Source organism: Arvicola amphibius, chromosome 1 (genome assembly GCF_903992535.2).
Source record: "Arvicola amphibius chromosome 1, mArvAmp1.2, whole genome shotgun sequence".
In the NCBI taxonomy this organism is placed as follows: Eukaryota; Metazoa; Chordata; class Mammalia; order Rodentia; family Cricetidae; genus Arvicola; species Arvicola amphibius.
Genome location: NC_052047.1, coordinates 36,770,887 through 36,784,323, shown reverse-complemented (window position 1 = coordinate 36,784,323; position 13,437 = coordinate 36,770,887). Strand labels below are relative to the sequence as shown.

Here is a 13,437-nt window from a genome sequence, read left to right as displayed (position 1 = left end):
CAGGTTTTTTTTTTTTTCATGGCTTGGCTCTCTGACCAGTGAGCCCCAGGGCTTTCCCATCTCTTTCTTTCCCTGCTCTAAAATTATAAGCAACTGTACTATGCCTAGCTTTTTATGGGGTTCTGGAGACTGAAGTCAGGTTCTCATGCTGGTGCCCCAAGGTTTTTACAGATTGACCTATCTCTTCAGTCCCAAGACTTGGTCTTTTTGATCTGTGGATCAGTTAAAAGTATGTTGCTCAGATTCCAAGTGTTTGAAGATTTTCCTCTTGTCTTTTATGGATTTCTAGTTTGTCTCTTTGCAGTTAGAGGCATACATACTTTGTATGCTCTCGATTCTTTGAAGTTTGTTAAGACTTGTTATGTCATGTAGGCTATGGTTTATCATGGTAAACCGTGCATTTGAAAGGAATGTCTGTTCTGCCACTGTGGAGAGGAATGTTCCATGAGTGTTGACTAGATCCCTCATTGTTGGTGTTGTTCTGTCTTCTTGGGTATTGTCTAGTTGCTCTACAAATTGCTGTCAGTGGAGTATTGAGATCTGGACTGAAGTAAGATTTGTGTACTTTCCCTTTTAGTTCTTTTAGTTTTTTTTCCTGTTTGTAGTTGTTTTTGATGCATAGATATTTAGTGTTGTTATTTTTTTTCTGGTATATTGGCCCTTATTATTACACAATGACCTCTTATTTTCCGCTGATAATCTTTTCTCTGAATTCTGCTTCTATCTGATATAATATATAAAAAGTAATTTTTAATTTTAATTAATTTAAATTTAGGCACATGTGGCTCGTGGCTGTCATTACTGGAAGGTGGAGGGAGCTATGACACAGTTTAATTAAAGGTAAATTTTATAGTATGTTAAAAGATGTTAAGAGCAATGGGGGATTAGCTAGAAACGGGGACTGAGACAGCGAGTGGGATATGTGACTGAATTGGATAGTCGGAAGAAATTCTTGACTATGACACTAAAGAGGGAACAGAATTTCAGAGTGAGAATTATACATGCTAATACCTTGTGTAGAGGACTTATCAAGGGCTGGCAGGGAGGCAGGCAAATGTATGAACCTGAGCTTTACTCAGAATGGCCTGGAAAACTACTTGAGAACTTAGAGCAGCCCCTGATCCAAGCTGACTTTGGCTTTGTAAAGATTACTGTGACTGATGTGTTGAAAACAGACTCTAGGGGACTGTGGTGCAGTGGAGACAAGTTAGGGGATAGGAATGTAAGAGCAAGATAATGGCTGCCAGACCCAGTAGTTAGGGTAGATTTTGGGAAAAATATCAAGGCCTTTAATTTCAGAGGTTATCATCTCTTTAAAACATCTGAAATTAAAGGTTATTAATTTTAGAGATGTTAAGTTGGAGATATTTATTAGACATACCCAAGCAGAGAAAACAAGTAGACTGTGGATGTACTGCAGATCCACAGGTACCTTCCCTTGTGGGACTTACATCATCCTGGATATGGATAGTAGACACACTGGTGAATAAATACAGTGAGTGGGTGACGTACTAGAGATAACAAATGGGAAGAAAATCCAGGTAAGAAAGGAAGTATGTTCTTTTGTGGAGGGTGTGGATGCTGCTCATTTAGTAGAGCGCTTGCCTAGTGTACACGAAGCCCTGGGTTTTGATCTTGGCACCACTAGAGGTGGAAGCAGGAGGATCAGAAGTTTAGAGTTGTACTTAGATACATAGGGAGTTCAAGGTCACCTGGGCTACTGAAAAGATTTTCTTGTACTGAATTAACAGTATGGTCCCATTTGAGTAATAATAAGATATCTGTTAGAAAAGTAGACAGAGGGAGCCAGAGTGTGAAGGGGCCCAGGTGGGAGCGTGGCTGAAAAGCTTGAAGAGAGCAGGAGAGCCGGGAGGCTAAATGTGCTTCCCGTGGCAAGAGCAAGGGAACAGTTAGGGGCAGGTGGTACCATGATGAATGGTGCTCTGCCCTGAGTGAGATGGGATAGAAAATTAGGGAAAATTAGATGGAAAGTGTCATCCAACCTATGGATTAACTGTCACTGCTTGTGTTAAGTAGATTGGAAGAAAAAGAATGGAAGCAGGGGGAGTGGTTAGTGCATAGAAAGTATGTGATAGTTAAGTCGGGTGATGGCAGTAAAAGGGATAAGGAGCACACCTTAGGAATTGCATTGCCAGGTTGTTTTTCCACTTGGATGAGAGGCAAGCATAATTCCAAGATTTTGACCCAAGCATCTAGAAGGGTAGAGTTATATTAACTGAGATGGAAATACCAGGAGAGCAGGTTTGAAGGGAGTGATTGGGGTACAGTCTTAGGTATGTTAAGTTTAGGATGCCTATTAGATATCTGAGTATAGGTGTTCAATAGGTATTCTGGTAATGTTTATGGGCCCTTTTATGCTTTAAAATTAAGTAAAGATATTAAAACAGTACATTTATTATTTAGAAATATGTTACACTATATTGTTATTTTAGTTTTTAACATGTTCAAATCCTGACAGCTGGAGTATTTTGGAGATAAATTGATTTGTTGTTGGCTTTGCTGTCAGAGTGGTGCTAAGAGTTAGTTACACATAGATGTTCCATATTAGAAGTGGAAGTATAATTATGTAGTCTGAGTGTTTTTACTTGCTTTCTATTTTAGGTCCTATTACTACTGGATTTGCAAGATTTTTAATATGATTTTTTTCTTTGAATTATGATTTAAATGTCAAAAATCTTTAAATTTTTTTAAAAAGGGAAATATTTTAGTTTTGGAAGTCAGAATGCCAAGGAAAAGGAAAAATCTTGGGGGAAATCCTTTGCGGAAGACTGCAAACTCTCAGGAAATTGTCGTATCCCGTGTTGCTAGTCATGAGGAGCCAACCACTACTCTCCCTTCCATGTGTGAGACAAAAATTGCTCAGGAAGAACTCTTCACCAGTATCTCAGAGATGTTTTCTGCTCTGGATCCTGATGTAGTGTATTTGATGCTTTCTGAATGTGATTTTAAAGGTGAGAAAAGTTTAGTTTGAATCCTTTGCATCTTATAAGAAGACTTCATGTTCTATACCGTGATGAATAGCAATGCAGAAAAATGATATTATTTTGTTTGTCATGTGTTAAGTATCTCCCATGGACAAAGGTACTAAGTTTGGTATCACTAGAGGTGTGTAGATAAAGATGCTTTCTACCATAAAGAAATGTACAGTTGTAGATGTAAGATGCGTGAATACAAATATGTTCTACATTTTAGTCTCTCTTACCTCCTCTAGTCAAGTTGGTGTTCTTGACATCTTTGAGTTTGTTTTCCTAAGTTGTTATTGAAAAATAATAGTATGTATTATATAGGGTAAGACTTTTTTGGTGAGGATTGAAGGTTTATTTTGTTGTTTGATAAAGACAGTATAGTATGCTATAAATTACCTGTAATAAGTTGTTTAGAAATATGTTTGCAGGCAAAGAGAACACTTAGTTGTCTGGGTGGATAAAAGTTAATGTTATTTTTGGCTATGGTTGTAAGATAAAATCGTTGTAGATTTGAAGGTTTTTCACATGCCTGGTAAGCTTGCATTCTAAGTTACTGTGTGAGCTGTGGTGTGAGCATTTCTCTCCTGTTATGATATATACCAGAACCCAGGTTTCATTGGTGCTCGGAAACAATAGCAGGGAGCGTGCTGTAAGTGACTAACACACCTGTTTCCTAATTTTGTTGTCTTTAAGTTTGATTTCTTGAACATACATGTAGAACACAGTTGAGAATTGCAGCCATGTTATCCTGTGACCTAACAAACTCATTTCTCTTTTTCAGAATCTCCTGTAGACCTTTTTTTTTTTTAATAAACATTTGATGTTATGAGTACTTTGAGTAATAGCATCGATGGCATTTTATGTTCTGCTTTTTAAAACTCATATAATGGGAAAGTTTTCAGTGCTCTTACATATTTCTCTTTATAACAAGCTTTATGTGTTTCTCTTCAGTGGTTTCTTAATGCTCCAGTGAGTTGTATTCTAATTTATTTATTTCTATATAAGTTTCTCATTAATTATTATTATTACAAAGAACATTTCAGTGAAAGTTGCCTTTTGTTTCTTTTGGCTTTTCTTTTTAGCCCCAAAGCTTTACTTCTTGAAGCACAGGTTAAGAATAGTTTTCTGGGCCTGGAGAGATGGCTCAGTGGTTAAGAGCACCAACTGTTCTTCCAGAGGACCCAGGTTCAATCCCCAGCACTCCAGGGGAGCTGACACCCGTGGCAAAATATCAGTGCACATAAAATAAAAAATAAATTAGAAAAAGAATGATTTTCTGGTCTTGGAACTATACTGCTAAATTAGCAACCAGTGAGGTATGTCAGAGCGCAACAGTACCACAGCCTTCTCAGCCTTGTGAATAATTATTTTAAGGTTTCAGTAGTAATAAGATTGTGTCTTTTCTAACTTTTTAAGATAAAGAATAGTGTTGAACATTTGTATATTTGAGGTTTTCTCATATTCTATTAATCATTTAGTTTTAAGGTCATTTTTATATTATGGTTTTAATTTTTCCAGCAATCTTTTTAATGATAATTATCTCTGTATCTTGGTATATTACTTTATACTACTTTTCATTATAAATATGCTAGTTCTCTAGTTGATTGCTTTCGGTTTATCTACCATGTTTTTTTTTATTTTTTATTTTTTTCTCTTCTGTTTGCTTTTTTCCCTATACTTTGTTTTAGTGTCTAGGGCTTCTTGTCTTTATATTGTCTATGTTCTCCTAACTGACCTCTGCCAGGCTTGCCCCTCCAACTGCTCTTTGTTTTTCTCTTAAGGGAGCATTAATTGGGTGCTTACTAGGTGCCAGTCCTCGTGCACAGCACTTCTCACGGGTTTTCTCTTAATCCCCCAACAACCTATGAGGTAGGTACTTTTATTACCCCTATCACAAACAAGAAAGTCAGTTTAGGGAAGTTAGCTAGCTTGTTTGAAATATCATATCAAGCATGTAGAGATTTCAATGATGGTGTTCTGACTCCAGAACAGAGCTGTGTCCTATGTGCTGTGCCTTTTCCAGGTTTAGCTTCCCTAAGACAAAACAATATAAAACGGAAACATAAAATAGAAAGGACCTCCAAATTTCAAATGCTTAAAAATGACTTTCTTTTCTTGTGGTGCTGATGTCAGACCCAGGACCACAAGCATTTTACCCAGGCTCTCTGCCACTGAGCACCGTCCCTAGCTCTCATGTTTGAAACCTACTGGCTCTCATTTGTGTTGCACCAAGAGCTCAGCACTGGAGTCAGACACACCGACCCGGCTCTGTTACTGTGTGACTGGGGTCTAGTTTGTAATTCTTTTTTGAGCTTCATTTTCTTGATGCTTTCTAGGATGGTAGGTTTTAAAGTATTAATTGAAGACCCAGTGAGGTGATCTGTGTAGTGCTCCTAGCCAAGTGCTGAGGCTGGTAGTTTCTCTTCCTCGCATGGCATTCAGGACCCCTCTCAGTTGTACCCAGTCTCTGCCAATTTTGTCTTCCTCCTTTATCCATTGCACAGAACCCTGTGAGATAACTCTCCAACCAACTTCTCTGAATACTTGAAACAAGTTTTATATTTTCTTTTCATTGAGACAGGTTCTTACTATATAGCCCTGGCTGTCCTGGATCCCACTATGCAGACCAGGCTGGCTTTGAACTCAAAGAGATCTGCCTGTCTCTGCCTTCTGAGTGCTGAGATTAAAGGCAGTTTTGTGTTTTCAAACTTGGCTTTAACTTTTGCCCTGTTTGGCAACGTGATTTTTAATCTTTTAAGTGCCAGGTTGTATACTACTTTATGTGAAATCTTTCCTTATTCTTCTATCACTATAGTATTTCTACGTTATTAAAAGTACACATTGTTTATATTATGATGTAATTATATTTTAATGTAGATGTCTTTATAGTTCATTTAAACTTTATAAAATCATTTGTATTAAAAATATGTCTTATTTTTGTATCAAGTATTTCTGATGCGTATTTATTTATATTGTGGAAAACATAGAGTGAACCATGTAAATGGATAGGTTTACTAAGAGAATACATACTTAAAATTCTTTATCGTTAGTAGGATATCCGGTAGGTAAATAATTGTTGGGTGAATCAACTGATTTTAGAACCTTTATAAATGACCCTAATATATATAGTCTGTTTATCAGAAATTTTTAATTGGTAGTAGTTTATTAGTTTGAAAGAACACCGTTCCATGGCTCTGTCGCTACTTCTCTATGTAGATTTTGATTTGTTAGAGTAGTGTTAATTTTTAAAAGATTGATACATTTTTCAGTGTGTGTATGTATTTTGTTGTTGCTGTTATTGTTCTCATGCAGTTGAAAATGCTATGGACTGTCTACTAGAATTATCTGCCACTAATGCCAAGATGGAAGAATCACCTTCACAAACTTCTGTTGCTTGTGAGGACAAGCCAGTTGCATCAGGAAGTGCAGCAATGGACATGCGTCCTCCTGAAGAAGACAGTGAAGATTCAAAACTGGATTCATTTTTGGATATGCAGCTAACTGAAGACTTGGATTCCTTAATACAGAATGCTTTCGAGAAATTGAACTCTTCTCCTGATGACCAAGTATATTCATTTTTGCCTTTGCAAGATGCTAAGAGTTTTAATAACCCTTCTACCGTTATGAATTCAGATTCTAGTGGTGTGACTTCTGTTCTTGCTGTACAGAATACGGATTCAAACAATGAAATTCTCCAGAATTCTGCTGCTTCACTAGGTTCAAACCCACTGACTTCACCTTCAGTTTTGAATGAGTCTGAAAGTTCTACCAAGGGTAGCACGCTGGCAGTAGACGGAGGCTTCTCAGAACATTCTCCTCTCAGTAGCTCCTTAAATCCAGCAGATGACTCTGTTGTAGGTTGTGGCAATTTTAGCCAAAGACAGAAAGATCTTTTAGAACCCAAGTGTCCTAGTACACAGTGTCCTCAAGCCCTTGTAGATTTGGGTACCAGTGAACCTCAGGCTCCTTCAAATCTTCCTCTACGAAATCCAGGGCTTGATTTACCAGGTACAGATGGGGACCGGAAATCTGCTTCTGTGCCTGATGTTTTTGTGCCCTCTGAAGGGTTCAGTTTCAAGCCACACAAACATCCTGAACTGCCACCAAAGGGGAAGGATATGAATTACTGCCCAGTTCTTGCCCCTCTCCCTTTACTCCTTCCTCCTCCACCACCTCCACCAATTTGGAACCCCATGATTCCTGCTTTTGACCTCTTTCAAGGAAACCATGGCTTCGTAGCACCTGTTGTTACCACAGCTGCACACTGGAGACCTGTCAACTACACATTTCCACCCCCCATCATCTCCCATACTTCCCCAACAAAAGCATGGAGAAACAGTGAGGGGACAAGTGCTTACCAAGTGCAAGAGGCCCCGGTGTCCCAGCCTGCCAGGAAGAAGACCACATCTTATGTTGGCTTAGTTCTTGTGCTTCTCAGAGGACTACCGGGCTCAGGGAAGTCCTTTCTGGCAAGGTATGAGGATTTATTGGCACTTTGAAGGAAATACAATTCCTGAATTTGTACTGCTAATATGAATGTACAGAACACTTTGCTAAACAGGTGGTTAATAACTCAAGTTATTTATTTACTATTTTTTCTTTTAAGATAATAATATTCAATAGCCGGGTAGTGGTAGCACACACCTGCAGTCTCAGTGGTAATGGGGTCAAACTCAGGACCCTGTGCATGGTAGGAAAGCATTCTACCAATTGAGCTACATCTCTTGCTCCAGTAATAGCAATATAAAGTAATTCAATGTTGCTTATATTTTATATAAAAAGTATTCATATAAAATCAGTTGCAGCAGTTGTTTGTGAAATGATTAGGAACAGATGTAGTACTTTAACAGGTGATAGATTGTAGAGCTAGGTTTCAGGATCAATGCCAAAGTCTAGTTTTGAGAGTGGGAATAGGTTTTTTGCCACAAAACAGGAGCTATATTGTTTGTAGAAATAAGTGGGAGTCTGGTTCATAACATTACGTTAGCATTAACATGTGATATGAGGAAAATATGATACAACAGCAAGGTTTTTGGATTCATTGGAAAGGTCATGGTTGAATTTTTTTTTTTTGTTTGTTTGTTTGTTTTTCGAGACAGGGTTTCTCTGTAGCTTTGGAGCCTGTCCTGGAACTAGCTCTTGTAGACCAGGCTGGTCTCGAACTCACAGAGATCCGCCTGCCTCTGCCTCCCGAGTGCTGGGATTAAAGGCGTGCGCCACCACCGCCCGGCTGGATTTTTTTTTTTTTTAATTAATTTTCTTATACTGTAAGGGTAGAAAGCAGAGGTTAGGAATTGATTCTGAAAGACAAAGAAGTTGAGAAAAGCTGAAAGGGACTGCATAGTGTAGTTTCACCTTTTTTTCCTTATGTACGTATGTGTTTCATAAATATAGGCCCATGTGTATTTGCAGGTACATGTGTGGGCATGTTTGGAGGCCCAAGGTTGATTTTGGGTGTCTTCCTCAATTGCTTTCCACCTTTTTCATTGAGTCAGGGTCTCTCATTTGAACTCAGAGCTTGCTATGGCAAGTCTGGCTAGCTAGCTTGCTACAGGTATCTCCTGACTCCACCTTCCAAGCACTGGAAATACTAGGGGCTGCCATACCCACACAGCAGTTCCCATATGTCCTGGACATCTGAATACTCTTCATGCTTACACGACAAGTAGTTTCTACTTGTGCAATAGCCATCATCTCCCCAGCCTGTGGTTACAGCTTTATTTAAAGATAACTCAGGTATGTGCATATTTAGACCAGGTGTGCTGGTCATGTGCAAGACCAAGTGTTCAAGGTCACCCTTAGTTAGTTTGAGGTCAGTAAGTTTGAGGCCAGCCTGGGCTGCATAAGATCCTGTTTCATAAAACAAAACCAAATTGTATTTCTGAATAATTTGTATAAAGCAAAGTAGACCTATCTTGGCTTAGGTGGTTTTTTTTTCCTCAAAGAGTTGAACTTTTGCTTAAGACAATTTCCAGTGTAATTTATTTGAATTTTATTGCTCCTTTAAATATTATTACTTGTGTTTTTATTTGAAGTATGAATATAAAAGAAGAGAGAATTCTGGAAAGAAAATTAATGAAAATAATCCTTTTTGTCATTCTTAGGACTTTGCAAGAGGATAACCCAGGTGGAGTCATTCTTAGTACTGATGATTACTTTTATATAAATGGACAGTACCAGTTTGATGTAAAGTACTTAGGAGAAGCCCACGAATGGAACCAGAATCGAGGTAAGAACAGGTATGAGGGACTACATGCTGTTAAAGTAGTAGAAAGAGAAAGTTTTCTTTAGAATTTGTTTTTTGAGAGACATAGCATTTTAAAGAACTTTGTTTACTTATGTTTTGTGGTGCTTACTCATACCACACAAGTGTGCTGCCGCTGAGCTGTAGCCAGAGGTAGAGGCAGGAGGATCTCTGCGAGTTTGAGACCAGCCTGGTCTGGCCTATAAAGTGAATTCCAGGAGAGCCAGTGGCTATGCAGAGAAACTCTGCTTTGAAAAACAAGACAAACAAACAAAAATAATTTGTAATTAAGATAAATCAGGATAATCCCAGCATTTGGGAGGCAGAGACATGTGGATCTGAGTTTGAGACCAGCCTGGTTTACAGAGTGAGTTCCAGGACAGTCAGGGCTACACAAAGAAACCCTGCCTTGAAAAAACAAACAAAAAAGAGTTTGTAATTAAAAAAATTAATATTTATGCATATGAGTGCACTGTTTGTGTGTATGCCAGCATGACAGAAGAGGGCATCAGATCCCATTATAGATGGCTGTGAGCCACCATGTGGTTTCTGGGAATTGAACTCAGGAACTCTGGAGGAGTAGGTAGTGCTCTTAACTACTGAACCATCTCTCCAGCCTGAGTTTGTAATTCTTTTTTTTGTTTGTTTGTTTGTTTGTTCTTATGTTACAATAAGAGGTAAATGAGAATTTAAAGTTATGTTTTGGGGCACAAGGACATGTGTTCAATTCCCATCCCCCTCAGATAAGTCAGACAAGGCAGTGTGTGCTTGTAGTCTTAGTGCTGGGGAGGTAAGGACAAGGACGGTCCCTGGGCCAGCCAGTCTGGCCAGATTGGTGAGTTCCAGGTTTATCGAGAGACCCTGCCTCAAAAATAAGGTAGAGAGCTATTAAGGACAGCACCTAAACTAGGCAAGGTGGCACATGCTATTAATCCCAGCACTAGCACTGGGAGGCAGAAACAGGCAGATTTCTGTGAGTTGGAGGCCAGCCTGGTCTACAGAGTGAGTTTCAGGACAGCCAGAGCTGTTACCCAGAGAAACCCTGTCTCAAAAAAATATAAAGTTCAACATGACCTCCCCTTCCCTTCCCTCCTTTCCTTTCCTCTCCTCTCCCTTCCTTCCCCTCTTTCCCCCTCTCTTGTCCTCCCTTCCCCTTTCCTCCCCTTTCTTCTCTCCTCCTCTTCTCCTCTCCCCTTTCTCTGTCCCCACGTCTCTTTCTGTCTCCATTCCTCTCTTTGAGTCAAAGTCTTGCTGGAAATCTAGGCTGACTTTAAACTATTTATCTCTTGCTTCATCATCCCTGTCCCTTTTCTGAAATGGAACTTGACTTGTTAAATATTGGTCTTCCCTAGATTGATTCCATCTGTCCAGCCATCTCCCTCCGTCCCTCCCTCCCTCCCTCCCTCCCTCCCTCCCTCCCTCCCTCCCTCCCTCCCTCCCTCCCTCCCATCCTTTTCTTCTTTTCTTCTTAACTGGGTTGAACCCAGGACCATAATATGTGAGGCAGGCTCTCTCTATTACTAAGAGCAGTAGGGGAAGACCCTGAAGTCTTGCTTTGGCTTCCTCATGAGTGCATGAGTATGCACATGCACACTTACCTGCCTCTGCCACACAGACTACATACATACATGCACACTACACACATACATACATACATACATACATACATACATACACATACCCATCTGTCCGTCCATCCATCCATATACACATGCACACAGAACAAAAAGTGTTATTTTGTAGTCAAATAACGAAGTATCACATCTGTGACTTTTAACTATGAAATTAAGATTAGATTTCTTTAAAATGAAGATTATACTTAATATTTTTGTTTTTTGAGACAGGTTCTCTCTATTGTATAGCTCTGACTGTTCTGGAACTTGCTTCTGATACAGTCTAGGGATCTTGGTTGGAATTGTTTCCTCTGCCTGTTAGAGAATAAAAAGGCAGAAAAATCTGAAGTGCCACAGGCTGCAGCAGAGACTCCTCAAGCACCCAGCAGAAAGGTGTTTAATTAGCGCTGAGGAAACACATGTAACTACAGACACACATAGAAAAAGATCCTCTGCAAAGCTGAGAGGGGACACTGGAAGCAGAAAAATCCATCTCTTCTCTAGGACTGGGGTTGTCAAGGCCTCTGAAAAGTTTTCTCCCCTAACTTAGGGTTGATCAGTTTGAAGAAAGCCAGGATGGTTGGTTGACTCAGAACTGTCCTGAACAGGCCTTGAACTGGTGAACCAGTCCATTAGCAGGGGCCTACTGGTGGCAGACAAAAGCCTACAAAACTTGGTTTTGATCTGTCAGGCTTTTGTCTCAACTCAGGAGGGTGAGGAAGAAGCTGGCCATCTTGGAAATTCATGACCTTTATTACCTAGCCATGACCTCTTTCTCTGTTTGTCTTTCTTCCAGGGAGTCTAACTCCTTGACTTTCACCACCATGTCTACTCTATTTAATATTGAAATGATGTCATTTTGTTTTGTATTTTTCAGCAAAAGAAGCATTTGAGAAGAAGGTATCTCCAGTAATCATAGATAATACAAACCTTCAAGCATGGGAAATGAAGCCATATGTTGCTTTGGTTTGTACCATAAGTTTGTATTATTGGGTTTGGAATCATTGAGGGATTCACAGGTGAATCTCCAACACTCCAGAATGTCTTGGTTTGCCTTGAACCGAGTCTTGGTCTTTTGTGGAATGGGAAGAGTAAGACAGCCAGACTGAGCTTCTCTGTGAAGCTAAGTTTACTCAGCTTTAAAGATTCTGATGTTCAAATGTTACCCTCTCTTTTCCTCTCCTCTCTGCTATTGAATCTTCTAGGTGTAGCACTGTGCTTGGTATATAGTAACATTATTGACTAAATCCGATAAATGAAGCTTTTGTGACAGCTTTTTTCCTCCCTCCCTCCCTCCCTCCCTCCCTCCCTCCCTCCCTCCCTCCCTCCCTCCCTCCCTCCCTCCCTCTTTACCAGTGAGTGATGTGTGTGATGTATCCTCCATTACTAGCACATGCCTTGCAATTGGAAGAAGAACTTCTGCTTTCTTAGTTAAGTGCATATTGGAGTTTGCTTTTACATCCTCAACACATCCAGATTGCTGTTTATCTCATTTGGTTTACTAAAGGGTCTGCAGCCACTCAGATTTGCCAGTCTCACAGTTAATAAATTTTAACAAAAAAGAGACTTTATTAAATACTGGCCAGGACCATGGATACTGCCCAGGTCCATACCCAAGTCTCATGCTTAGAATGCAGCTCCAAATTACATTAGTCAGGTTTATAAAGGCAAAACTCACAAGGCTAGTTCCTGCCTTCATGCAATCAGAGGCAAGACACATCCTTGTGTACCTCCTGCCTATATAAAGCACACATCCTGTGCAGTTGGTGCAACTAATCTTGTTTATAGATGTAAAAACACACGGCTTGATATCTTAGGTGAACATCAGCCCCCAGGATTTTAGGAAGTTACCTTGGGCAAGTGGGGCTTACAGGTTAGAGGCATTTTTGTTTTATAGATCTCTTAAGCATAGTAATTTAAACTAAAAAATGTAACATCAGCCATCATGTTTAGTGCACTTGAACTGTTTTTTAAGTACAGTTCTTTACCTTTCTGGGGAAAGTGTGTCTTGAAAGCTGTGCATGGTGCTGAAACATCTTTAATCCCAGTGCCAAAGGAGGCAGAGGCAGGTGGGTCACTGAGTTCAAGACCAGCCTGGTCAACATAGGGAATTCCAGAAGAACCAGGGCTACATAGAGAGAGACTGTCTCAAACATCCCTGCCCTTCCAGTGTGTTTTCACTGTAGAAGCAGTGGATTTGATTTTAGTTTGTTGGAAGCAGAAATATCCTTTGTTTTCTAGCTGTCTACTAAGGTGCTCAGTGTTGGGATAGGCTTACAAGACTGCTCTGTAGTCTTCCCATGTTTTCTGTAGTCCTCTTAGAAAGTTTTGTGATGTTGTCTTTCCGTATTTATTTATGCTTGTCTACATTTATGTGAATCATCTGTGTGCAGCAGTCCACAGAGTCCAGAAGGGCATTGGATCCATGGCAGTGGGGTTGCAAGTGGTTGTGAGCCACCATGTGGGTACTGAATTGAACCTGAGTCATCTCCAGTTCTCTTAGCTGCTGAGCCATCGATCCAGCCCCAGCAATTAATTTTTTAAAGTAGAAAATAAAGGGTTCCAATTGCGTTGTTTCTGATATCCCAATTCT

At 39.7% G+C, this 13,437-nt stretch overlaps 1 protein-coding gene across 5 annotated transcripts in view; it reads left to right on the top strand.

The window, feature by feature from the left end:
• Positions 1-13,437, top strand: part of N4bp2 (NEDD4 binding protein 2) — a 77,140-nt gene that overhangs the window by 20,712 nt on the left and 42,991 nt on the right. For 2 of the 5 annotated variants that reach the window (XM_038322264.2, XM_042054759.1), the window contains exons 3-7: positions 776-840; positions 2,717-2,972; positions 6,300-7,461; positions 9,092-9,216; positions 11,722-11,810. In XM_038322264.2, coding sequence (XP_038178192.1) covers positions 2,744-2,972; positions 6,300-7,461; positions 9,092-9,216; positions 11,722-11,810 — 1,605 coding nt within the window. In that variant the 5' untranslated portion in view covers positions 776-840; positions 2,717-2,743. Of the gene's footprint in view, positions 1-775; positions 841-2,622; positions 2,973-4,286; positions 4,304-4,768; positions 4,857-6,299; positions 7,462-9,091; positions 9,217-11,721; positions 11,811-13,437 lie in introns of those variants that run through there. The other 3 variants (XM_042054760.1, XM_038322278.2, XM_038322286.2) reach the window with 3 other exon arrangements.